General features: G+C 40.8%; 1 protein-coding gene across 1 annotated transcript; it reads left to right on the forward strand.

Moving 5' to 3' along the window:
• Positions 1-346: 346 nt before the first annotated feature.
• On the forward strand, positions 347-23666 carry LOC143275240 (uncharacterized). Its single transcript, XM_076579215.1, is given in 8 exon segments — positions 347-744; positions 3584-3900; positions 9678-9836; positions 16007-16084; positions 18379-18444; positions 19648-20073; positions 21491-22268; positions 22270-23666. Coding segments are annotated over 8 exon segments (3126 nt in total). The 5' UTR covers positions 347-704; the 3' UTR covers positions 23532-23666.
• The last annotated feature ends 3469 nt before the right edge of the window (positions 23667-27135 follow it).

Below are 27135 nucleotides of genomic sequence, written 5' to 3' on the forward strand. Positions count from 1 at the left end.
ATTTTATGTACTTCTGCACAAATTATCGTTTATTTCGACAAAAAGATGTTGCAGTTAATCGGTTTCCTGGGTGGTTCTCAAAAAATGCATTTTAATTCTTTGTGATTGACATAGTTACTTCGGTCTCTTTGGTCACACTCTCGAATTAATTAAATTTTAACGCGTCATATGAGTTCCCACTCTTCTCCACTATTCAAGAAAAGATAATATTTTCAAGGCGATGACCTCACTGATCGGCTGCTTCTCATTTGCATATCAAATTATCTCCCCTTGATTCCTGGACTCTCTCGGCGTTCCTTCTCCACAGCAGCAAACTGGAAAATTCGTGTTCTCGGTTCGTGTGGGGAGTTGTTACCTACAACATACACCATATTTTAGTTGGATTCCGTGATCTCGATCATCACATGAGTGTTAACGAACTGTTCGAGCAATGAAGTTTCAACTGTGAGCAGCCAACCCCAGAAAGACGACTCGATGCACCAGAAAATGGGTCAGCGTTACTGTTCTCACGGAGGTCTCAATTGGTTGATACATCAGAATGAACCAATGAAATCCCAGATTACTTATCATCATTGGTAAGGTGCTTAATATGGCGGCAAGTCAATAAGATTCTTTGTCGGAATATCGCTTTCCATTTCATAGTTTCTCATAATAATGTGTCATCAAATGGTCTAAAGTGACAACCGTTAGATGTTTGATTCATTATGGCAGACGCTCAGCAGTATGGAGCTAATATTCCAGCAGGTGATTATGCATTATCAGAATAAACTTCGTTCTCATTTTTCTCCATCATTGGTTCATTATAATTTTCGTCCATAATTTTTTTTTACTGTACAATGACTTAAAAACAACGGCATGCCCTACTTTGTCGTAGATCGTTTATCAGAAGCAAAAGAAATGGCTTGGGATTTGTAATGCATGTGTGTATGTGCATGTGATTTGAGGAGAGGGGAGGTAATACTCAACAGTTTGCAATCTGATACACGCTTTGTCAGTTTACAATGCCAATGCCATCACTATGATCAACCTGTAGAATGATTATATTTTGCTTCCGAATGATCGATCCACATTTAGCAAAATATCATTTTGTTGATGACTTAGCGTTTTTACACAGTTCAATGAACAAAACTTGGCGCGAGTGAAGTTTCAGAGATGGTGCAAGCCAGTGACTGCATCGTTCAGTTTCGTTGATACCGGGTATGTTGGAAGTGTCAAACATACTTGTTCCATTTGATAGGTTGGAACCAAGCTGGTCATAAGACTTTTGTACTTTCTCATATGTGTCAGTGTGTTATTTTTTTACCGAGATTCCCACAGAAAGCATGAAACGCAGTGCATTATCTGATTATGGAAGTGAAATTCATTAAATACACAGAACTGTACTGTATTGTCTGTAGATATCAAGGTTATTTCAGCTGTTGAATTTGATGTGAGGTCATTAATTTACTCCAAATTAAATAACTGTTCAATCAAACAGTATCTGAATCAGCATCATTCATTGTCTCGTTGTGAACATACACAAAACATATGTCAAGAACTGTTCGATTTTGAATGCACAATTTTGAAACCTTTTCTGCTATAATATTCTGTTATGTTCAGTTATTCTTGTGGGTGTTTGTTCTTCACTTCATTTGTTCATTGTCAGACAGGTTGATTTTAACACTAGAAAGTTAAGAAACAAAGAAACAACACTCACATTATCAAATAGCCGACATAAGTTACACACACACACACACACACACACACACACACACACTTTGAGTCTCCCTCTCTCTTTCTGTGTGTGTGTGTGTCTCCCTCTCTCTCTCTCTCTCTCTCTCTCTCTCTTTCTCTTACACACACACACACACACACACACACTCATTCAGTACTCAGTGACACACTCATACATAGACCTGGTTCAGTTTGGAATTTGCCTTGTTCCAGTGATGTTTGATTTCAAGCTGAAAAAGACACCGTATATAGATCTGCTGAAATACCTATCATTTGTTAAGCCAGCTTAAGGTTCTACTGTACCACTACTAGTGCACTTTGCTGGTGTGCTTAAAATGAAAACATTTAAACATGGCCAGAAACTGCAAGTGCAACTGTGTAGTACTCACTACATGCTTTGAACAGAGAACCTGAGAAGTCTTGTTTGTTTTTCACAAGGAATTTTAGTGCTAGAATTTCAGACTGAGTATATTGCCAAGATGGTCATGTCTGTTGCTATGACCAAATACACACAGACATGTAGCTTGTTACATCACAAATGATCACAAACAGTACATTGTCATCTGTATTGATCACTGCTTGTGTCGGGGGACATCACAAATGATCACAAACAGTACATTGTCATCTGTATTGATCACTGCTTGTGTCGGGGGTACAAAAGTATTTGAATAGATTACAGTCTCACATCAGTAAAGATACACAATAGGATAGTATGCCTACACAAGTGTGTACAGTATGTTAATCAACTTAATGTGCACAATGAACATATAACTCGAGGGGAGGGGGGTGGGGGGGGAGGGGGCAAGAGAAAATGTTAATTGAGGAACTGTGATGACACACTGAAATTAATGCAGCTGGATTACTGACAACTGATGTGTTATTGACTTGGTTTAATAAACCTTTGGCATTATTTGTATTATATTTCTTTTTATCATAACAGATTCCTCTGTGTGAAATTTGGGCTGCTCTCCCCAGGGAGAGTGCGTCGCAACACTACAGCACCACCCATTTTTCTGTATTTTTTCCTGCGTGCAGTTTAATTGTTTTTCCTATCAAAGTGGATTTTTCTACAGAATATTGCCGGGAACAACCCTTTATTTGCCATGGGTTCTTTTATGTGCGCTAAGTGCATGCTGCACATGGGACCTGGATTTATCGTCTCATCCGAATGACTAGCATCCAGACCACCACTCAAGGTCTAGTGGAAGGGGAGAAAATATGGCTGGAAGTTAAAATGTACATTGCTTACATACCAGAGTTCTTAAAATCAAATGAATCATTTGACTTTTAACAATGTAATTGATTCATAAAGAGGGGGAGGGTCAACATTACAATTTATACTTATAAAAGTTATACTATTAGCAAAATAAGAAATTTACATGTTTTCTATGTCTTGATAGCTCAGTCTTTACACCAAAACTATACATGTACATAGTATGTTACCAGGGTTCATACAGAGAGTCATGGAATTCTTGAAAAGTCTTCGAAAAAATGAGAGAACCATTTTTTTGGTCTAAAAAAATCTTTATTGTTGGAATTTAGTAAAACCCTTTGACCAGTATCATTGAGTATATAGAGCTTTATCAGCTTACACCTTCAAACAAACAAAGAACAAACAGAAAAAAAAGTGGTTACAAATTCAACATCTGCAACAGGATATCCACCATTCTTTTGTCAGGGATGCAACACTATTCAGTGCAGCTTTCTGTTTGGTTTTGGAAAATGATTCAGTCTTGTCTTAGAAAAGGTTTGGAAAATGATTCAGTCTTGTCTTAGAAAAGGTCAGGGAGTTTTTTTTTTGTTTGGCCATACTCTGTGGGACCCCTGCCCTGTGTGCTGCATGATTTTCATTGAATTTTCTCTGCTGCAGGCACAGCACAAACTGACGTGCAGACAGTGACGATAGCACCCGCTCTGGCGGCCCCAGTCCTCATCAAGCAGGAAGACATGTCCCACTCCCCCCAGACTGTAGTACCCGAACCCGCAGAGACCTCAGCCGTCGTGGCGGCCATTCCAGCCGGTACCATGCAGGCTGCCGAAGCAGCCGGGAACCCTGCAGCCACTGCCGCCACCATGCCAGGGATTGGAACCCTAGCCCCCGAGGTGAACCATGGGGACGAAGTGGTAAAAGCAGCGGCTGAGTTTGAAAGGCAGTCCCGGAAAATGAAGGGGCAGATAACAGTAAAGGTAGTTTTTTCATGAGACGTACAGTAAAGGTAGCGTTTTGCATGAGATATGCAAGTAAAGGTAGTTGTTGTTTGTTTTTTTAGGTGTATGATAAAGGTAGTTTTTTGCATGATGAAATAACATCAGTAAAGGTAGCTTTTCCGTGAGATAACACTAACAGTAAGGTAGTTTTTCTCATGAGATGATAATAAAGATAGCTTCTTCTTTTTTTTTTCATAAAGGAGAACATTTAAAGCACTTTCATGAAAAAGAACAACAAAACAGGATCTCTGCATTATTAATTACTGTTTCTAACGATAATTTTGGGGGGCTCCAATGTGCTACTTAACTGTTCAGTTGTTGTTTTTTTGTTGTTGTTTTTTGTTGACAGGGTTCCTTCATCTATTTAAAGTTATTAGCCATTTTGTGGTCTTGGAATCTGCCTATATCAGTACAACTTGTAGACAAGTGGAGTTGTAGCCTAGTGGTAATGCATCTGCGTAGGAAGCGAGAGAATGTGAGCGCACAGGTTTGAATCCTACACTCACCAGTATTCTCTACCACTCTGCTAAACCTGGAGTGGTGTTCTGGATGCTAATCATTTGGTTGAGACATTAAACTGTGGTCCTGTATGTAGCATGCACTCAACACACTTAAAAGAACCCACGTCAACAAAAAAGGTTGTTCCTGGCAAAAATATTTTGAAAAATCCCCTTTGTTTGATAGGAAAACGTGTTCACTTGCAGGCAGAATAAAGAAAAAGGGTTGCCTTGGTGCTGCACTGTGGCAAAACCCACTCCCTGAGCAGCCCAAAAGTCACACAGAGAAATCTTGTGACAAAGAGTAATTCAGTACAATACATTACATTACAAGTGCATGTCAAAAATAGGTTCTGTGTCCATGTCAGCATGTTCAGAGCATTGATCGTTTTTGTATGCATATATATATATATATATATATATATATATATATATATATATATATATAAATGTTTCTGTGTTCTGGAGACATTGTGTTCTGGGTTGGTGTGCTCTGCAGATCATGCATGATCATGACTTTAGTTATGTATGCTGTTACTAGTGTTAAGCATACAATGCATTATCGTTTACATGCGTCAGTTATCAATTTTCATTGAAATTAAGACAGTGAAAAATTACCTAGGAAAGGAACAAGAGTCACACTTTTTCCCCACACTATTTGTCATTGATTATTTAAGTCAATAATCAGTCGATTCCAAACTCCTCTGCTATTTTTGTAGTGTGAAGTGTAAGCTCAAGTCAGTGGCAAAGATGAGTGGATTTAAGATGAAAATTTGACAAAAAGCTGGTGAGCTGTTTAAGGTCAGGAATATTGATGAAGGTTATGTTGTGAACTTGCTTGCATTGAGTTACAAGTACAGAACTGATTAATTGAAAGTATGTTTACGAATGGATGGATAAAATACCTAGTAGCCTTAAAAGCATCTTCGGGTGGGGGGGGTTATTTTTGGGGTGTTAATTATTTATAAATATTAATAGTGAGGTAAGGGGAGTAGAGCTGCTGTGGCAGAATTGGTTAGACATTGGCCTTGTGATCCAGTGTTCATCAGTGATCAGGGTTTGACGGGCGCAGTAGCCGAGTGGTTAAAGCATTGGACTGTCAATCTGAGGGTCCTGGGTTCGAATCACGGTGACGGCGCCTGGTGGGTAAAGGGTGGAGATTTTTACGATCTCCCAGGTCAACATATGTGCAGACCTGCTAGTGCCTGAACCCGATTCGTTTGTATATGCAAGCAGAAGATCAAATACGCACGTTAAAGATCCTGTAATCCATGTCAGCGTTCGGTGGGTTATGGAAACAAGAACATACCCAGCATGCACACCCCCGAAAACGGAGTATGGCTGCCTACATGGCGGGGTAAAAACAGTCATACACGTAAAAGCCCACTCGTGTGCATACGAGTGAACACAGAAGAAGAAGAAGAGTGATCAGGGTTTGAGGACTAGTTTTGTCATAGCTGATGATGTGTCATTGGGAAAAGGCACTCTTCTCCGATTTTTCCTTGCTCCACCCATGTGTGAATGGGTACCTGATATTGGTTGGAGGTTGGTTAAAAGGGCAACAGGAGAGGATTGGGCCTCGCCCTCCTAGCCTAGTGGATATGAATTCACTATAAAACTAAAAGGCTACAGGACTATTAAATTAAAAGGCTACAAGGACCTTTAAAACTTCTATTGACCTGTTCACGAACAGTCGAGGGGGAGGAGAATGTGGGCAGAAGGGAGGTCACTGTGTATCTAGGAAAATGCTTCAGGTCTACTGTTAGTTAATGTGCAGTTGTTAAGATTAATGATTCAGTAACTTTGATTTCTCTGTATGCATGTCTGTCTCAGAACTGATACTGTTTTGAGTTGTAACTTGTCATGATATAAGGTTGTATGGGTGTCCTTATTAGTGGTGAAAAGGCTGCATTGAATTCAGTATTTTGGAATCAGTGAATGCACAGTTGTTTTGTTGTTTTTTAATATATCGGTTTTTTTTTGGGTTTTTTTTTTTTTTGTTTTTTTGTTTTTTTTTGCTTTTTTTATGATTATCAACCCCTGATTTTCTGCCCCTTGGTAAAATGAGAGCACTGTGTGTGAATCTAATGCGGAAGTGCAACTGGTACTTTTTTAAAAGTTTTTTTGTACTTTGAATTGGTGTAAATTGATTTCCTGAACAAAAGTGATAAAAGTCCAAAGAGGAAAGGACCAAATGCAGAAAGGTGACCTTTACCCTGACATGTAGTGTATGGCCATTTTTATCACTGTGAGGTGACAGCCTTCACTGATGAGTATGTACACTCTGCAGTCGTGGGATACAGTTCATTTTCTTACAATGAAGCATAACCTGTACAAAAATTTTATTTGAGCGAAAAGTGTTGTTGACGTCAGAAAACGTTTGTCATCATTTGAGGCTGAAAGATGTACATGTATTGGTTGTGAAACTTTGGCGAAGATGAGATATTGGAAAACATTTGTCACTGTTTGAGTGAAGAGTTGGTTAATTTGAACATTGTCACTGTTGAGACTGAAAAGATATGGTTAGATATTGAAAACATTTGTCACTATTTCAGCGAAAAGAGTATGGTTAGTTTGGAAACATTGTCACTGATTCAGCTGGAAAAGAATGTTAATATTGAAAACATTTATCACTGATTTTGGCGGGAAAAGAGTATGTTAAATATTTGGAAAACATTTTGTCACTGATTTCAGGCTGGAAAAGAGTATGGTTAAATATTTGGAAAACATTTTGTCACTGATTTCAAGGCTGGAAAAGAGTATGGTTAAATATTTGGAAAACATTTTGTCACTGATTTCAAGGCTGGAAAAGAGTATGGTTAAATATTTGGAAAACATTTTGTCACTGATTTCAAGGCTGGAAAAGAGTATGGTTAAATATTTGGAAAACATTTTATCACTGATTTTGAGGCTGGAAAAGAGTATTGTTAGATATTTGGAAAACATTTTGTCACTGATTTCAAGGCTGGAAAAGAGTATGGTTAGATATTTGGAAAACATTTTGTCACTGATTTTGAGGCTGGAAAAGAGAATGGTTAAATATTTGGAAAACATTTTATCACTGATTTTGAGGCTGGAAAAGAGTATGGTTAAATATTTGGAAAACATTTTGTCACTGATTTCAAGGCTGGAAAAGAGTATGGTTAAATATTTGGAAAACATTTTATCACTGATTTTGAGGCTGGAAAAGAGTATGGTTAAATATTTGGTAAACATTTTGTCACTGATTTCAAGGCTGGAAATATGTGGAAAACATTTTGTCACTGATTTTGAGGCTGGAAAAGAGTATGGTTAAATATTTGGAAAACATTTTGTCACTATTTCAAGGCTGGAAAAGAGTATGGTTAAATATTTGGAAAACATTTTGTCACTGATTTTGAGGCTGGAAAAGAGTATGGTTAGATATTTGGAAAACATTTTGTCACTGATTTCAAGGCTGGAAAAGAGTATGGTTAAATATTTGGAAAACATTTTGTCACTGATTTCAAGGCTGGAAAAGAGTATGGTTAAATATTTGGAAAACATTTTATCACTGATTTTGAGGCTGGAAAAGAGTATTGTTAGATATTTGGAAAACATTTTGTCACTGATTTCAAGGCTGGAAAAGAGTATGGTTAGATATTTGGAAAACATTTTGTCACTGATTTTGAGGCTGGAAAAGAGAATGGTTAAATATTTGGAAAACATTTTATCACTGATTTTGAGGCTGGAAAAGAGCATGGTTCGATATTTGGAAAACATTTTGTCACTGATTTTGAGGCTGGAAAAGAGTATGGTTAGATATTTGGAAAACGTTGTTGTTTTTTTTTTTTGTTTTTTTGTTTGTTGTTGTTGTTTTTTTGTTTTGGGTTTGTTTTTTTTAATAGAGCAGACAGATCTTGGTTGACCAAATCAAATCGGATCTGAAGGAAGGGAATATTGTGCATGTCATGATACTTCTTACTCATAGAAGCACTCGGGAGTGTTAAAGTGGAAAATTGTCCAAAACCAAACCCTAAACACCGAACTACATGATCTTAGTAAGGGCATAAGGCAGTTGTCATTTAATTTAGTAATTTATGTCACAACAGAAATGACAGGAACTGTTGGAATGGTAGTGGTGGTGTTATCACCCAGTCACTACCCCAAGTAGCTGCCAAGGTAAGTTTCAGATGTCTTTCAGCTGAAAAGAAAAACTTAAACAGAAAACATACAGTTCACCTCAAATCTCAGACCACTTGTCTGACTCAATATGTGGGTGAAAGAGAAGAGGACAGTGGCATCACAGAAAGTAAAAGGGAAGCTCCCGTGTAAACACACAGATACGTCTCTTGTCCTGATATGGCTGACTTATTTCCTTCCCCCCCCCCCCCCCCCCCCCCCTTTTTCATGTCTTCCACCAAGTATTTGATAAATATTTTGGAAAGTTTTAAAGCAAGGAGAAATAATAAAAGTTTGAACAATTTGAATTCATAAAGCGAGGAGAAGTATAAATCACTAAACACTTTAACGTTTTAAAGCTGGGGAGGGGTTGGAGGGGGGTGGGGGGTAATAAAACATTTTACAAGTGTAAAATAAGGGCGGTTAATCCAAATGGTTAAAACTAAAACAGCAAATAACATATTTTTTTACTTGAAATAATAAGGACCAAGTGCTTAAAAAGTGGCACTTTACAGTAGTAACACCTGTACCTTTTTAGCAAAAAAAGAAAAAAAAAAAAATCATGTCAGTTTGACATGTTGAAAGTGCACCTCTCTTCTTACATGGTTTGTCGATGGCACAATAGCCAAGGGGTTAAAGCTTTGGACTTTCAGTCTGAGGGTCCCGGGTTCGAATCTTGGTAACAGCACCTGGTGGGTAAAGGGTGGAGATTTTTCCGATCTCCCAGGCCTACATATGTGCAGACGTGCTTGTGCCTGAACCCCCTTCATGTATATACGCAAGCAGAAGATCGAATTCACACGTTCAAGATCCTGTAATCCATGTCAGTGTTTGGTTGGTTATGGAAACAAGAACATTCCCAGCATGCACACCCCCGAAAACTGAGTATGGCTGCCTACAAGGCGGGGTAAAAACGGTCATACACATAAAAGCCCAGTCGTGTACATACAAGTGAATGTGGGAGTTGCAGCCCATGAAAAAGACATGGTTTGAGAGTTTTACAGATAGTACTAGTAGGTAAAAAAAAAAGTATACAATAAAGCTCTAAAAGCATTTTACCCATTTTAAATAAGGGCAGTTAATCCAAGGGGTTCCAAAAAAAAGTGACACTGCTGGCAGGCGGAAGCAGAACCGGGTATGACGGACCTTCCGCATCCGCCGGTGGTGCCGGAAATGGGGAAAAGCGTGGGCGTCACGGCCAGAACCTATGTCCGACCTGACGAGAAAGACCGCACAGAATGGGCAGACGTACAGGCTGAGAAACTGAAAAAGGAGAAGGTAGACAGATGGCTGGTTTTTACTGGTTGGCCCTCTTGTCTTCTACAAGGTCCATACAGGTCTTGAAAAAAAATCCTAGAAAGTCTTGGACATTGTGGTTAAAGTCATGGAAAAGTTATTCAGTTAAAGATAGAATCTTCCTCCAAAAAACAAAAGGAAAAACCAACAAGAATTGTGCTTGCATTGGTTTAAGAGTGGAGAAAAAAGTTGGGTTTTTTAATAAATGGAGCCGTCACCAACTGTACAGTGTCAGTATATGTGCAGTTGTAAGGTTTCAGCCAACTTCAAGTTTCTTTGAAGACAATACCAGTTGTGCGCATTTGTGATGTTAGACCAAGACATAATGTGTCCCTTTATTATTGTGTCTTTCTGACTGTTCTACAATGGACATGCAGATCATAAATTATGTAAATTTAATCTTCCCATTTGGCTATTTTGATGACAGAAGAAATATTTTGTGAGGAAAATTGTTAATTTTTATTGTGGAAATGTCTGAAGACAGCATGGAAAAGTAGGGGAATTTTGAACTGTAAGTTTACCTGTATGGACCCTGTCAGACTTCTAGCTTCCTTTTGTTTCTCTTCTCTGTCTGTTTCTGTCTGTCCTTTCTGTCTGTCATTCAGTCTGTCTGTCTCTCACCCTCATCTTAAAACTCTTCTCTTTTTTTTTCTTCTTTTTTTCTTCTTTTTTTTTTCTTCTTTTTTTTGTAGATTTTAGACAAAAACTGATGAGAAACTGAAACTGGGCTTTTTGTTGGCCTTTAGATGAAATACCACAGATTCCCTTCCACCCTTATGCCCAGCCTCCCCCATTTTGGCTGCCTTTCAGCACTCTGTGCCACTTGACATGTTTTGGAGGTGGTCTTCTGCTGTTTGGAGATTCCCTTCATCAGTTGCCACCTCAGGGAATTTGTAAGATCAGGGCTGATGGTTCCCAGGGGTTTCCTTTGTCACGGCAAACACAGCTGTTGCTGTTACAAGGGCTCCCCACGCAAACCAAAATGTTGCCCTCTTTTTGCTTTGAATTCTGCATCAGATTCAGAGATTGACATGGTACAGTATATGACACCAAAATAGGGAGTTTATATTATGCTCTCAGTTTGGTTAGATATACTTTACATGTCAAGCTCAGATGTCTGCAGTTCTTGCCATGTTTCACACAAGGCGTTTCTTTGCTGGCCATTGGAATGAGTTATTAGCTCCAGCCAAAAATGGTGTTTGATTGGCTAACAGATGGCAGACTAATAGCGAGACTTATGACTTGAGTTGCTGCAAATTTTGGCCAATAGGCATAGTTTGCATCAGTTTGACATGGTTAAGTATGTGTTACCAAACTGGGAGTATGATACAAACTTACCATGTCTGGTCTGAAAAAAAGCTGAAAAGAGTGAGGAATATTTAGTCACATCTGTGGGGACTGTAAACTCTAACACACCTAAAGGTGACGGCATGTTATTTGGCGAAAGCAGATTCATTGGCTGTATATAGATATGCTAAAACAGAAATAAGCTGAAGTGGGACAGATGGTGGCTGCATATATTGTTAATACACAAAAGCTGTACAGATAGTTAATGCTCTTCATGCCGTCATGCGCTTAACTTGAGACGCCATTAGAGATCTCTACAGCTGTCTGTCTTGTGCTGTCTTGGCTAGCTTTCCCCCAAGTAAAGCTGTTCTCATTCAGTTCTTTTTCAACCCTTCTGCACTATATTTCCTGTGATCTTGAATTATTCTTCCTCATACTCTTTTTTTTTTTTATCTGGTGTCCAGCATAGAGCTAGCTATTCTTGGAAGCGCATATGGTGACATTATTCAAAGGCTGCGTCCTATCCAGTGTCATCTTTTTCAACCCTTCTGCACCATATTTCCCGTGATCTTGAACTGTTCTTCCTCACTCTCTGTTTGTTGTTTTTTTCAGTCTGGTGTCCAGCATAGGGCTATTCCAGGAAGCTCATCTGGCAACATTATATTAAGAACATGTCCTATCCAGTGTCATCTTTTTCAACCCTTCTGCACCATATTTCCCTTGTTCTTGAACTGTTCTTCCTCACTCTCTGTTTGTTGTTTTTTTCAGTCTGGTGTCCAGCATAGGGCTATTCCTGGAAGTTCTTTTGGTGACATTATTCTAAGGATGTGTCCTATCCAGTGTCATCTTTTTCAACCCTTCTGCACCATATTTCCCTTGTTCTTGAACCGTTCCTCCTCGCTCTGTTTTTTTGGTTTTTTTGTTTGTTTGTTTTTTTTTGTTGTTGTTTTTTTTTTTTCCAATCTGGTGTCCAGCATAGGGCTATTCCTGGAAGCTCATCTGGCGACATTGTATTAAGAATGTGTCCTATCCATTGTCATCTTTTTCAACCTTTCTGCACCATATTTCCCTTGATCTTGAACTGTTCTTTCTCACTCTGTTTTTTTGTGTGTTTTTTTGTTTGTTTTTTTTGTTTGTGTTTTTTTTTCAGTCTGGTGTCCAGCATAGGGCTATTCCTGGAAGCTCATCTGGCGACATTGTATTAAGAATGTGTCCTATCCAGTGTCATCTTTTTCAACCCTTCTGCACCATATTTCCCTTGATCTTGAACTGTTCTTCCTCCCTCTGGTTTTTCTTTTTCAATCTGAAGTCCAGCATAGAGCTAGCTATTCAAATTCCAATATCTATAATATTGAGAGAGAGATCTGTGTATATATGACTGAAACGTGGCTGAATGACAGTTGACACAGGAAATGAATAATGACCGCCTAAATGCAGCTGGCAGTTGGCTCTGCCCAGGCACTAAGTAGGCAAGCTGTTGTACAAATGACTCTCTAATTAGTGTAAAGCGCTTGGAGTTTGGTCTCTGATCAAAGATAGGCACTGCATAAACTTTGATTCGTGATGGAGAAAGCAGAACAGAATGTGACAGCGTAACCACATGTGAAAGCAGAGCAGTGGTGGTTGCAGAATATGGGGTTGGGTGTGGAAACTGGTTTTTAGGGGGGCGGGGGGGCAGGGGGCAGGCAATGCAACTCTTAACAGCTAAAAAGGATCAGCATGAACCTGTCAAATCCACAAGGCTAAAATAAACAGATAATTTTTAGTTGCCTTTGGGACAAGTGGACAAAAATATACTTGTCCCCATCTAATTTCTACATGCCCTTCTTCAGTAAAGAGACATTTGATAAAAGAAACTACCAGTAGTGCAACAATAACAAAGCAGAAATAAATTATAAGTAAGTATCTCAAACAGGAAAAGAAAAACCAGGGGAGGCGTTAACTCTTTCCACTCCATAGGCGACTTTACTTGACTAGACTGTGCTCCGCCATAGGCGACTTTAGTCGACATCAAGAGGTCATGTTAAAAGGACCATTTTTGACTCACTCGTATAAACAAAGTGAGTCTATGTTTTAACCCAGTGTTCGGTTGTCTGTGTGTGTTTGTGTGTCTGTGGTAAACTTTAACATTGACATTTTCTCTGCAAATACTTTGTCAGTTGACACCAAATCAGGCATAAAAATAGGAAAAATTCAGTTCTTTCCAGTCATCTTGTTTAAAACAATATTGCACCTCTGGGATGGGCACAAAAATTTTTTTAAAAAGAAGCCAAATTATATGCAAACTGCATTTACTGGTTTTGTTTTGTTTTTGTTTTTTATCTAAACTTGGCACTTTGATCTGATATTCTGACATAACAACAAGAGCAGTCATTACTATCATTTTTTGTTCAAACAGGAACTTCTTTTGCTAAGCATGGAAGTTTTATTTATTTTGCAAACATTTTGGTGCAGATGGTAAAAAAGGGAAATTAATATGTAATTAATGCTAGGGGACTTAATTTGCTTTAAACTGATCTTTCTCATCTCAAACATTACATTTTGAAATTATACTCAGTACATAAAAAGCTTGTGTGTTTTACTCTCAGTGTACAGGGCTTTCACTATGTTCCTTCGCCCATGTGGTCTTTTTCGGAAAATACTAAAATCAGTACGATGAGTGGACTTTATAGATCTATTGGCAGAGCCCTGAAGGTCATGAGCAAAAATCAATTGCGTACACATATTTATACACATTCAAAGCGTGCTCATATTCTTCGCGAACGCGAACGACCCCATTTTGTTTCAAGTTGTTGACCTGCCTGTTCAGTCCTATATTCAATGGACAATACACGATAACATGTGATGGAAAGTTGGAGAAGGAGACCGTTAAATATTTATTTAGAGAAAGATTTGTGAACGCCTCATCACTTACTGGATTATGCCCCAAACTGCCATAAAAATATCCACAGAATCAGTTGGAATTCACAGTTAAAAATTGTAAACCATGCGAGTTAATACCCTTGAATTGATGAAACGAAAAAATGTCCAATCTTGACTTTTCTCAAAATGAAGTCCTTTTCACTTCATACGATGTTTAGAAGTACTTGTACTTGGCTCTACATGTTATTAGTTTAACAAAATACTCAATTTTCATATCAACTTTGAAACTATAAAACTAGAATGAACATAAAAGAGAAATTGAATTGACCGTGTCATACTACATTCCCAGCGGGTGTAACTAAACTTGTACATCTATCTAGATCTAGAGAAAACGGCTAAATGTTGCAGTGTCATTGCGGTGATAGCCACGTCTCCTTTACCGCGGACTTAAAAAGAATTTTTTTTATTGCCCTTAAAGATTTTTTGAATGCCCAAGATACACCAGAATAATATGATTTAAACAGCGTTCTCACTGCAAATACCGCAATTGATTTATCGCCCTTTAAAAAAGTATGTTCAAATATTAAATTTTAGAACGTCAGTTGAGGAGCCACGATAGTGTAATGGGTAAGACAGTTTCTTCTCACCCGAACACGTGGGGTTCGAATCTGGTTAGGACTTCTTTTTTTTTCTTTTTTTTTTTTTAACCCGAAGTTTTATAATAACAAATACAGAACACATTTTAACGATTAGATTTTTAAAAAAAAATTTTTAAGTGTATCACAAGTGAGTCTTGAAGGTCTTGCCTCTCTTGTTTCTTTTTCTTTTAACCCGAAGCTTTATAATAACAAATACAAAACACATTTTAACGATTAGATTTTTTAATATTTTTTTTTAAGTGTTTCACAAGTGAGTCTGGAAGGCCTTGCCTCTCTTGTTTCTTTTCTTTTAAAGCTTAATAATAACAAATACAGAACACATTTTAACGATTAGATTTTTTTTTTAAGTGTATCACAAGTGAGTCTTGAAGGCTTTGCCTCTCTTGTTCACATTGAAACAAAGCTTGACAGCTTCAGCCAGTTTTCTGTGCAGTAGAACAATGACTAAGCTTCGCCCCCTGATCCAGTTTGAAGTGAACAAGTCCTTTGTGTCAGTTTTACATGAGCCAAAGCCTGTGCATGAGAGCTTTGAGTGAAAAAATACTTTGCGCTTGGGAGTGTTTTCCACACAGAAACTTGGCGATGAAAGAGTTGCAGTGAAAAGGGAGGGAGGGAAGCGCTATCAGTCTGCTCTGAAGCTAGCTACCCAGTCACCCTTTCACTAACACAGTCAAAAATTGGTTGCCCAACAGAACAAGTGGGCACTTGTCTGCCGTAAAGATTCAGTTATTGCAGACAGTTGGACAAGGCGGGCACTTCAAGCCCTCCACAGGATGCAGTGAATGAGGAGAAAAAAGTGTGTGCTTCACCTTGGCTAGCCAGCAGAGAAACAGAGGCGCATACCATTAGAATAAATTACCCTGTCTGTGTTATTGGCACAGCATCAGTGTGATACAAGTGTGTATTTGTATAAATTTACAGAGAACAGATAAAAACAGAAGCAGGAAGCACTGTAATCAACAGGTTTTTTGCAAGACCATGTTGTACATGCAAGTAGTCTATGCTTCCTGTAATAGTGAAAGATGAACGGATGCCCAGTTTTGTCTTAATTTTCATATGAATGGACAGTGTACATGGTCACATGAAATATAAATAAAAAACTGAACATTTTCTCAACTTTTTTTTTCCCTCCCTCTTTTTTTTTTTTTTTTGTAAAATTTATACATTTACTTAAAATACTTGACCAGCAATACCCAGCAGAGCCTGACAGCATAAAAGATTCAGTGTCGTTTATTCCATATTTCAAGATAACGTGTCTCATGACTCTAATGTTATGTATCACAATTTTCAGTACAATGTATCATATTTTTTATGTTTTATATTTCTTCTTATTTTTTCTCACAGGAGACCAAGAGCAAAAAGCGTAAGCGGGACGATGCCGAGAAGAGTGCAGCAGCAAAACAGCAGCTGGAAGAAATCAACGTAAGTTGTTTTTCTTTTAACTCACTCAGTACGGCCAGTCCTCTCTTCTCCTCTACACAGACCCCTCGGATGTCCAGTGGGTGACTGAATGACCCATTCTTTAGCTTCCGTCGTAAGAATTGTGGTATTCTTTGTCAACATTCACCTCTTCAGTATAAGAGCCTTCCCCTTGCAATATTTTGATGATGGTAATTGGGGTGAAACGCTGTTAACGTCGTCTCTTTCGCCGTTCGTATGGAGAGAGTTAATGCTGGTCATAGAAAGCTGTTCAACAGAGACTGGACTGGATGCTTCGTAGGGAGGAGGAAGGTGGCAGAATGGTTGACTCACTCCAGGCAAATAGTTTTCTCCCTTGCTTTCCCCCTGCAGACGACCCATTTGTTAGGGCTAGGGAAAAAAATCACAAAAAATACAAAACACAAAGTAACTGAATGAAACTCCCTGTACTTGACTCTTCTAACATCGTGTGTACACCCCCCCCCCCCACCCTCTCTTCACAGGACTCAAAAGCTGAGTCAGTGTCAGTACCTTTTTGCTGGTAGCTTTCTTCACTGCAGATACTGTATTCAACGTCTTCATCATCCTCGTCGATGTCGAAACCTTCAGTTTGAAGCATTTCAATCACTTCAGCAGCAGTAAAAAGTGGCTGTTGTGATCAAGTTTGCTCCAAAAATTTCCACTTGTATCGCCTGCGGCGCCATTTTCAATACGTATGCAGATTAGCTTGTCATGTGGGGTACCAAGGTCACGGAAGCCTCACAAAGAAACTTTCCATTCGACCCCTTGACACATTTGCAATGCCCAGTGTAGCTGCGATTTTTATGCTACCCCATGAGGAAAACATGGACAAGCTTTTAATTGTCAAAACCGCTATAGCGTTCCGTCGTCCGGAGCGTTACCTTACGTCAGGAATGCTGTAGCGTTCCATTGTCCGGAGTGAGTTAAGATGCTTGTCTGCCATGACAGAGAGTCTGTGAAGGTCCGGGTTCAAATCCCACCTTTGCGACGGGCGCAATAGCCGAGTGGTTAAAGCATTGGACTGTCAAATCTGAGGGTCCCGGGTTCGAATCACGGTGACAGTGCGTGGTGGGTAAAGGGTGGAGATTTTTACGATCTCCCAGGTCAACATATGAGTAGAGGAGTAGAGCTGCTGTGGCAGAATTGGTTAGACATTGGCCTTGTGATCCAGTGTTCATCAGTGATAAGGGTTTGACGGGCGCAGTAGCCGAGTGGTTAAAGCATTGGACTGTCAAATCTGAGGGTCCCGGGTTCGAATCACGGTGACAGTGCGTGGTGGGTAAAGGGTGGAGATTTTTACGATCTCCCAGGTCAACATAGGTGCAGACCTGCTAGTGCCTGAACCCCCTTCATGTGTGTATGCAAGCAGAAGATCAAATACGCACGTTAAAGATCCTGTAATCCATGTCAGAGTTCGGTGGGTTATGGAAACAAGAACATACCCAGCATGCACACCCCCGAAAAACGGAGTATGGCTGCCTACATGGCGGGGTAAAAACGGTCATACACGTAAAAGCCCACTCGTGTGCATACAAGTGAACGCAGAAGAAGAAAATCCCACCTTTGCCTTTTCTCCCAAGTTTGACTGGAAAATCAAACTGAGATCTAGTCGTTTGAATGAGATTATAAACTGTGGTACCATGTGCAGCACACACTTGGTGCACTGAAAAAGAACCCATGGCAACAAGAGAGTTGTCTTCTGGCAAAATTCTGTAAAAGAAATCTATTCGGATAGGTACACAAATATATATGCATGCACTCAAGGCCTGATTAAGCATGTTGGGTTGTGCTGCTGGTCAGGCATCTGTCCAGCAGATGTGGTGTAACGTATATGGATTTGTCTGAACTCAGTGATGCCTCCTTGAGAAACTGAAATATGTAGAACTTGTGGTTGAATGAAACTGCCTCAGGATGAGAAGTATGTCTTTCCGTAGATTTAATAGTAAAGAGTGGTAACTCTCTCCACAAGGTGCACAAGTCAGTGCTGCTTACGCTACCGATTTTATGTCTTTCCATAGACTGACCCCTGTTCTCCTTCTGTTGGCTTAAGTTATTTATATACTTATACTCTTTGTTTTTTGGGGTTTTTTTTTTTTTTTTTTAATTCTTGATGCATCTACATAAGTGTTATAAAAGCGATTGCTTTGATTTTTTTAAAAGTTGCTGACCGTTTTGCCATATTCATTGTATTTTGTTGTTGTTGTTGTTGTTTTTTTGTTTTGTTTTTGTTTTTGTTTTTTTTTGCTCATGCGGAAGTGCTGCCCATGTGATTTCAGAAAAACAAGAAAACAGCAGACCAGGGCACAGACGGTGGGTCCAAACCCAAGAAAAAGGCAAAGAAGGTAAGTACAGACATAATCATCACAGGCTATGGCACCTTATGAAGAGGTTTGCGAACACTTCACGACAGTAAAAGCTGCATGAAGTGTGAATAACATACATTGATTGCAGTGTGCACTTGGCACACATACAAGGGCCCACGGAAACAAAAGGGCTGCCCCTGGTAAAATTTGAGGGAAAAGAAATCCACTGTAGAAGAAAAAATATTTCTTTCCACACATACAAATTATAATTGTTCCAGAATAAGTCAGTAAATTAATCAGGAATCTGAATATGAAATTCCAGGCATATTCTGTTATGGGCTGACCCAATTGTTTTTTGGTTTGTTTTTATTTTCCTCACTGCGTTATCAAAATCTGGATTATTGATATGTGTTCATTTGACCTGTGAAACCCACCAAGAGATTTTTAACGATTCACAGGCTTTTAGGAGCACGTTTTTTTGTCTGTCTGTCTGTTTTGTGTTGGTATATCTGTTTCTACATATGTATGTTTGGACACAGGCATCAGTCTCACTGTCAGTGGTTAGTAAGAACCCTGCATTTGACCAGCCGCCGTGGCAAGTGGTTTGCCAGTAGCATGGCTGACTGATGGCTGGGAGGACATGGGTTTGATTAGAGGTGGGGGGGGGGGGAGTTTAATAGGGTTTTTTTTGTTTTGTTTTTTCCTGTGGCCAGCTCCTACCCTGAGTTGAGTGTGTTATGGGCTCATACGGGAAGACTGGGACAACACCCTTGAGGATCATCCACTTCATGGATGCGTTTTGCGAGCGTTGCTTAAATATCCTGATAAACACTGCAGGTGTCTGTATCTCTGTCTGGTTGACGCCAGGATATATTTGTTATGAGAGAAAACAGGCTTGTCAGGTCGTTCCCAAACCTAAACACATCCCCATTGCAGCGTTGACAGACAGTCACCTCACTTGGTCATTCATCATCAATGTGAAATAAAAACAACACAATTTCCCAAAATCTAGGACACCAAAAAAAAAAAAAAACACAGCATGCTGGGTTTTTTTTCATAGGTCATTCATCATCATAGAAATAAAGAAAACAAAATGTCCCAAATGCGAGGGCTTCCGAATAAACCACTGCATAGAAATAAAGAAAACAAATGTCCCAAATGCTAAGGCTACCAAAAACCAAAAAAAAAGCACACAAAAAAAAACCAAAAAACATGTGCATGCATCGTTGCTTTTTTCCACAGACCAACAACCAAAACGCCGCAGCCGACTCAACACAGATCCACCACCAGACTGCCACGCCCACCCAGACCCACTCCTCGGCCCAGACCCCACCCGCCGCCATCGTGCAGCAGTTGACACCACAGCAACAGCAACAGCTACAGCAGCAGCAGCAACACCAACAAGTCGTCCCGGTCAGTGGTGACCAGCTACAGTTCATGCATCTGTCCGATGACATTCGTGACAGTCTTGACCTGCTCTCCCCGGACCAGAAGGCGTCGGAGTACTACAGCGGCGAGTTCCAGAGCACAGAGTTCAATGAGAGCAAGCCGCTGGCTGACCTGCTGCTGAACCAGAATATGGTCAGCTACAGCCAGGACGGGACCTTGCTGTCGCAAGGCGGTGCTGTTCTCGGCACCAGTCAGATGATCGCCCAGGCCTACAATCAGGTATGGGAGTCGGGGATACAGATACGGATAAGATAAGAAGATAAGATAAGAATAACTTTATTATCTCCAAATGGAGAAATTTGGTCAGGTGCATTATCGCAACATAGACAAGTAAACAACATGGGGACCGTAACTGTAAAAGTGAACAACAGCTTTTACGAATATTACGAAGATACAAATGTAAAAAATATCACATACATCGTTTCATACATACATCCACACACTGCAGGTAATAACTAGTATTCTTAATGTAAAAACAGAAAGAATTAAGAAACATTATTTGAATATAATTATAAACATAGCCTACTATACTGCACATTGATTATAATAGACAGATAAGATAAGAATAAAGATGAATTGCGGAAAACCACAACCAGATAATCAGCACACACCCGCACCACCCCCACCCACCCCACACACGCGGATACAGATGCTTTAGTCAAACAGGCCATGGTCCCTTATGGAGGGGAGTGTAAACAATTTATAATATACACAACATAAAGTGCGAAACATGTTATAATCAAAACATAATAATCCAAGATCCAAGAACAAAAACTAAGCATTGATTACAAGTAATATAACAGTTTAGGAAGTAGTTATTTCTCTGCCTTGTACAGGTACAGAGATAAATTACGAACAACAGTGGCATCAGTACTTGACAACAATAAACTTAAATACACAAGGTTGTTTGTAGTACTTAGTTCGAATGAGTCTTTCTCTAACATTGCTAAGTGCTAGATGACAAAATGTACTTCATCTTCTTTTGATTTCTTGCATAATGGACACAGTAAACCAGATTCCTTATCTGTTCTGTACATTAAATGAAGTCAGGGAGTGATGGAGTAAGCGAGTTTTTAATTATGTGATGGATGTGTGCGGCAGAGTGAGACAAGACAGTGATGGTTGAAAAACGAGTGATTCAGAAAGCCAGGCAGATAGTTACTACAGTCACCCATATTTTAGCCATATATGAGCTGCTGCCATCAGGATGACGCTTCAGAATTCAAGTGAAATCCAGAACTCAGAAGACTTTATTCCACTTTAGTTCACCTTTCTAATTCTTAAAAACCTTGAGCACACGTGTGTGTGTGTGCGGAGTATGCTAATCTGAACAGATGCAATGCTTTTATACAGTTGCATGTCTTAAATGTTTAATGTTCCCTTTTTTTTTGTAAGTAATGTCTAATACTTTGAGTTGAGTAATTGACCACGTTTGTTTTGCCGCACCTTGTGCGATTTCTCTTTATTACAAGTTCTTAACCAGGCACAACAGCTGTCATCAACATACATGTCATATGTGATTAATGTTGCTTTTTTCTAATTAAGTAATGTCTAATATTTTCGTGTTTAAGTAATTGTCCACATTTGTTTTTGTGCTGTTTCTTTTAAGAACAAGTTCTTATCTAATCTGAACCAGGCACAACAGCTGTCATCCTCCACGCCCATGAGTCAGCAGCAGCTCCTGGCCTCGGCCGGGCTGGCCGGACAGATGGCCGGGCAGATGGGCATCACTATCATACCCGCCCAGCCCACAGCCACCCAGGACGGCCAGACCTCTCTCTCAGAGGGCCAGGCCACCACCCTGGTGGCGGACGAAAGTCAAGGAAGTGGTGGGGGTGGAGCCACCATCCAGACGATCAACGGAACAACGTACACAGCAGGCAGCATGGTTGCCTGCGGCAGCAGCAGCAGCGTCCTCGCAGCCGTCGGGGAGCTCGTCGATACCGGCATTCCCACTGGGGCAGAACGTGATCATTGCGTCCCCAGGGACTGCTCAACAGGCAGGGAACTTCATGTTCACGTCCACGGGGACGGTCGCTGCGGCAACAGGCATGGGTCAGAACATCGTCATCGCGGCTCCCGGGCAGCCTGGGGGCTACATTGTGAAGCAGGAGACGCAGGAGGAACTGGCACAGACGCTGGTCCTGGCCTCGCAGAACGCCCAGCAGACACTGGGCCCAGGGGCCAACGTGATCATGGGGACCTCGGCCTCCCCACACACCGCCACACTGAGCGACGGGACCAGCGTGGTCTTCACCCACCCGCCTCCCTCCGCCACCACCCCCACCTCAGAAGGGGGCGGGGGCAGCAGGGCCATCACCATCACATCCAAGAGCCTGACCGGGGCCATCCCGGCGCCAGGGGGCGCCACCATTCAGACACAGGGCGGCATGCAGCCCGTGTCCCTGGTGCTGCCCCCTGGCAGCTTCCTCCCGCAGCTGCAGAACATGGGGGTGGGGGCCGCAACAGCAGCCACCCACACTCCTGCCGCTGCTGCCCCCCCGTCCCCAAGCCTGCTCCAGATGTCGGCGAAGGTCGATAAGATGCTGGTGATGATGCAGGAGACGGTGAGAGCCATCACAGAGGCCAACAAGCGCCTGGACCGCCTCGAGTCGCAGCTGGCCCAGAACGCCCCCAAGTCCAAGAAGAAGCAGAGCACCTCAACCTCCTCCACATCTTCCTCCACGGCCACAACAGCCACTTCCTCCTCCGCGGCCACGAGTGCGGCCAGCCCCGGCCAGTCCAAGAGCGACCTGAAGGCGTCCCTCGCCGACTATCTGACCATCACGGGTTTCAACAACAAGGACGAGCTGAAGCGAGAGTCATCATCGGATCTCTTCATCCCTGTCGGGACGGTCAGCCTCCCTGTGGCGGAGACCCCCAGCCCCAGCGGCGAGACAGCGACATCAACGGTGTCAGAGCTCCCCGACCAGAACCTACTGGTGTTGAACAATGCTGCACCCGTCCCCATAGCAGCAGCAGCGGGGTCGGAGGTGACAGTGCCGGACGTGGCGGCAGCCCCGGACAGCCAGAGCGGCATCGCTGTGACGATCTACGACTCGGAGGGCGGGACATACGAGCTGGGCCCGGACAGCAGCAAGGACACAGCCGGGGCGCGCTTCACCACGGTCTCGCAGAACCCCAAGACTGTGATCGTGGACCCCAAGTTCTGGGAGATGCTAGTGGAGGACTTCCAGAAGAACATGACCTCCAAGCAGATCATGTCAGCGCTGGCCAACATCCGCAAGCCGCTGGTGCGCAACATGGGCAACAATGAGATCAGCATCTGCTCCTCGGTGCTGAAGGAGGCGGAGGAGGCCTGCCAAGGGAGGCGAGAGCGGCTGGCAAAAGAGCTGGTCTTCCGGATCTTCACCCTGGGCGAGGTCTACGACCGCAACGTGTCCGGAGTGTTCTACATCAAGGGCAAGAAGATGGAGAACAAGCACAAGGCGCTGGATCCTGCCAAGATGTCAGCCATCCGCTTCCTGGTGATGCGCTACCCACCCTCGGTGCTGGACAACCCTCGCCTGGAGAAGCTGGTGTGGAAGAACTGCGTGGACCGCATCAACGACGCGCTTCGCCGCATCTACAACTGGATCCACAAGCTGGTGGACATCAACTCCATCATCGACAAGCTGCCCACACAGCACTCCCAGCCTGTGTTGCAGAGTCCCTAATTAGTAAGGAGAAGATTTTTTTTTTTTAGTTGTTTTGTTTGTTTTTTGTTAGTATCCCTGGACGTATCTGGGTTTGTTGCTGTTTTTTCGTGTGTGTGTGTGTGAAAAGTGAAAATTCTGTCACTTGTCAAGAGATTTAAGTGGCTGTAATGTGTTTTTTTCTTCTTTTTATTTTATCAGTAATTGCTAGGGAGGGAAGTGGGGGAGGGGGTATGTGCAAGGTGAGGAGGGAGAGATGTCTTTGTACTCTGAACAAAAAAAAACAACTTATCCACACAAACTGGAGTTGGAAGTGTCCGTGGAGGGTTATGAGAGAAAATCTGAAGTGGCGGGGGGGGGGGGGGGGGGGGGGGGTGATAACACCTGCATTGTACTAAAATGTGTCCACACAAAGTGGAATTAAAGTGGGGGTGTGGAAGGAAATCTTATCACTGGGACGAGGAGAAGTCCTGAACTGTGTACTAAAACTCATCCACGCAAAGTGGAGAAATGCGTGTGTGTGGAAAATCTTATCATTTAACTTTAACAAGACATCTGACAAAAGTTGTGTAGTATCCCGGACACATGTTGCTGTCGTTGTTTTTTTTTCCGTGTGTGTAAAAAGAATCTGCCTTTTGTCAAGTCAAGGGATTGAGGAGTCTTGCACTGGCTGGAATGATATGGTTTTGTTTTGTGGAGGGGCTTGGGGGGGTGAGAAGTTGTTTCTTTCGCTCACCTCATCACGGAACAGAACTGATCAACAACAAACTTTGTGTTGAACCCCATGGGGCGTGTGGAGAGATGTCGGCTGTGTGTACATTGATTCCATGGATGTGTTTGCCACGGACCTTCATCCATTCCCCCACCCCCATCCCCTCACCGCCTACCCTCCCGCTCCAATCTCCTTGTTGGTGGAAGCATGAACAATGAATGAATGAAACAATGGTGACGCAAAACAAGAAATCTCGGGACTGCCGCTCTGTCGTGCATGCCTGCACAGCGATGAATCTGTCGGGGTCAGGAGGTCAGGTGACAGACATTGTCGGTGACGGCAGTGACTGTGTTGTGTGCACACACACCAGCAGCAAGTACATTTCGTCAGGACTTTTTTTTTTTTTTTTTTTTTTTTTTTTTTTTAATGTAATAAATAATGGCAAGCAGTGCTATGCTTTTATTTTATTGTGTCCATGTGTGTGGGGTTTGTTTGTTTGTTTTTATTATTAATGTACAGTTCTTTTTTTTATATTTTGATTAGTTTGTATTTTTGTTGTTTTTCTTCGGGGCGGTTTTTTTGGGGGGGTGGGGGGGGGTATAGTTTTTTTTTCTCCTTTGGGTTCATATCATTGACATTGTGTTGTGTGTTATTATTTATTGTCTCATCAGAGTGGGGGGGGGGGGGGGATTATCTTTTGTTTAAGGATTTTTTTTTTTTTTCTTCTTCTTCTTTTTCTTTTTTGAAATATAAAAAAAAAAAAAAAAAACAGCAACAAAGAAAAACAAGGGAGATGGACCGATAGGTAATTCACCTACCAGGAAGTGAATGTCCACCGGTTTGAGTCCTATCTACGGGGGTGGGATTTTTTTACTCCTTGAAACTGTCTACCCCTGTCAAATAATATATTAATAGATCATGAGTGTGGCAGTCGAGGTGCTCTGCTAGTCATTCAGACAAAATGATTTACCAGTGCTCTTTACGCGGCATTCATAAGATTCACTGATTCAGCTCACGTAAACTAAAAAAAACCATGGCAACAACAGGGTTTTAACCCTGGCAAAATTCTGTTGAAAGAAATCCACTTTGATAGCAAAATAAATTTATGTGGAGGAAAAAAGATGGTACTGCTGCAAACATGTGCCTCTGAGAGGCTGATTTGTTTTTGTGGTATATTTTATTTCAATTCTTTTTTTCTTTTTTTTTCTTTTTTTTTTATCAGTTCATTAATAAATTTAATTTGATTACTTATATATCTATTTAATTTTGTATCTTATTTTGCTTCATTTCATTTTATTTTCTTTAATCAAGGCCTGACTAAGCATGTTGGGTTTGCATTTCTTGTCAGGCATCTGCTTAGCAGATAGGTGTAGTGTGTGTGTGTGTGTGTTATGGATTTGTCCAAAGGCAGTGACATCTCCTTCAGTAAATGAACTTAAAACTGAACTGATTTCTGCATGTCATAGTCATAGAGAAATGTTTTGTTCAGTTTTTATTCATGTGTCATATACCTTATAATTTTATATATTTTTCATTTGTTTTAATAATAAAGAAGTGCGATAGACTTCTTCACAAGAGGCTGACAGTGAAATAAGATTTGATTTACTTTTTTTTTTTTTTTTTTAATGAAACAGTTCAGGCAGAAATTACCATCTTGACAGAAAACAGCAACAATGAATTTCAAAACTTTTCTTATCTCATTTTTTCACCTGGCAAGATTGCTTCAATCTGGCCCGCATCACGCAGTTTGACAGCCTGAGATTTAAAAAAAAAAAAAAAAAGAAAAAAAGCAGGGTTGTACGTACTGTGTGATTCATGCTTGCTTGTAACACAAGTGTGTACGTATGTCTGTAAGAATGTGCATTCTTACAAAAGAGCAAATAAGTGTGTGTAGCACACAGCAAATAGTGTCTTGATAATAAGAGGATATGAATGAAAAAGATTTATTCTACATAAATACGTAAACAGAAGGGAGGTAATTTATTATGGGAGGCTACTAGCCACAGCTCTTTTTTTAACAATCTATTTTCACCACTGAAGACCTGAAATTTTAGGCACGGTCAGTTTACTGATACTATTGAAGCAAACTTAGAATTTTTTAAGTTTATTTTTCTTTCTTTCTTTCTTTCTTTTTTGTTTTTTTTTGTTTTGTTTTTTTGTCCCCCCCCCCCCCCCAAGTTTCTTGTCAGAAAGTCACAGGTTAAACATGTGTTATGTGTGTACCAGTTCCTTATTTGTCTCATTCAGGTTCATTCATGTTGTTTAGTTGTTACAATATGTGTGACTTTTTGGGGAGGGGAAGGGGGGGTCAAATAATGGTAATGATCTTGCATTCATTCATTCATGCAGCCTTTGTACTGTTATGTGTTGTTATAATGAATGATGATTGAATTTAAAGATCACTGTTAAATGAACGCATCACTATTGCTTGTTGTTTGGAACTACTACTACTAATGCACTTCTGACTCTGTGAGCCATCCTTACCATAAGTATAATTATTGTTTGTTTGTTACCAGCCTGAATCGTCACAGATTTTTCTTTGGGGGGGGGGGGGGGGTCTGGGTGGAAATCATGATGTGATGTGCAGCAATTTCTTGTTGTTAAAACCTTACCATACCCCTGAACGTCATCCCTTCCCTGGCCCTTTCAATCGATGTGAAATTGCATGACTTTTCTTGTATTGTTTTTCTATTTAAAAAAAAAAAAAAAAAATTGTGGTAATGATAAGAGAAAAAGAAAACGTTTCCAGGAATAACCAGCACTGCCATTTCTTTGTTGTTGTTTTTGTGGATAGTGTTGTGTGTGTGTTGTGGGATTTTGTGTGTTGCGGTTTTTGTGTTTTTTTGGTTTTTTTGGTTGGTTTTTTTTTTTTAGATGAAGACTGTTGGTGCTTTTATTAAGTTGAATGAGGGT

The sequence above is a fragment of the Babylonia areolata genome, chromosome 30 (genome assembly GCF_041734735.1).
Source record: "Babylonia areolata isolate BAREFJ2019XMU chromosome 30, ASM4173473v1, whole genome shotgun sequence".
NCBI lineage: Eukaryota > Metazoa > Mollusca > Gastropoda > Neogastropoda > Buccinidae > Babylonia > Babylonia areolata.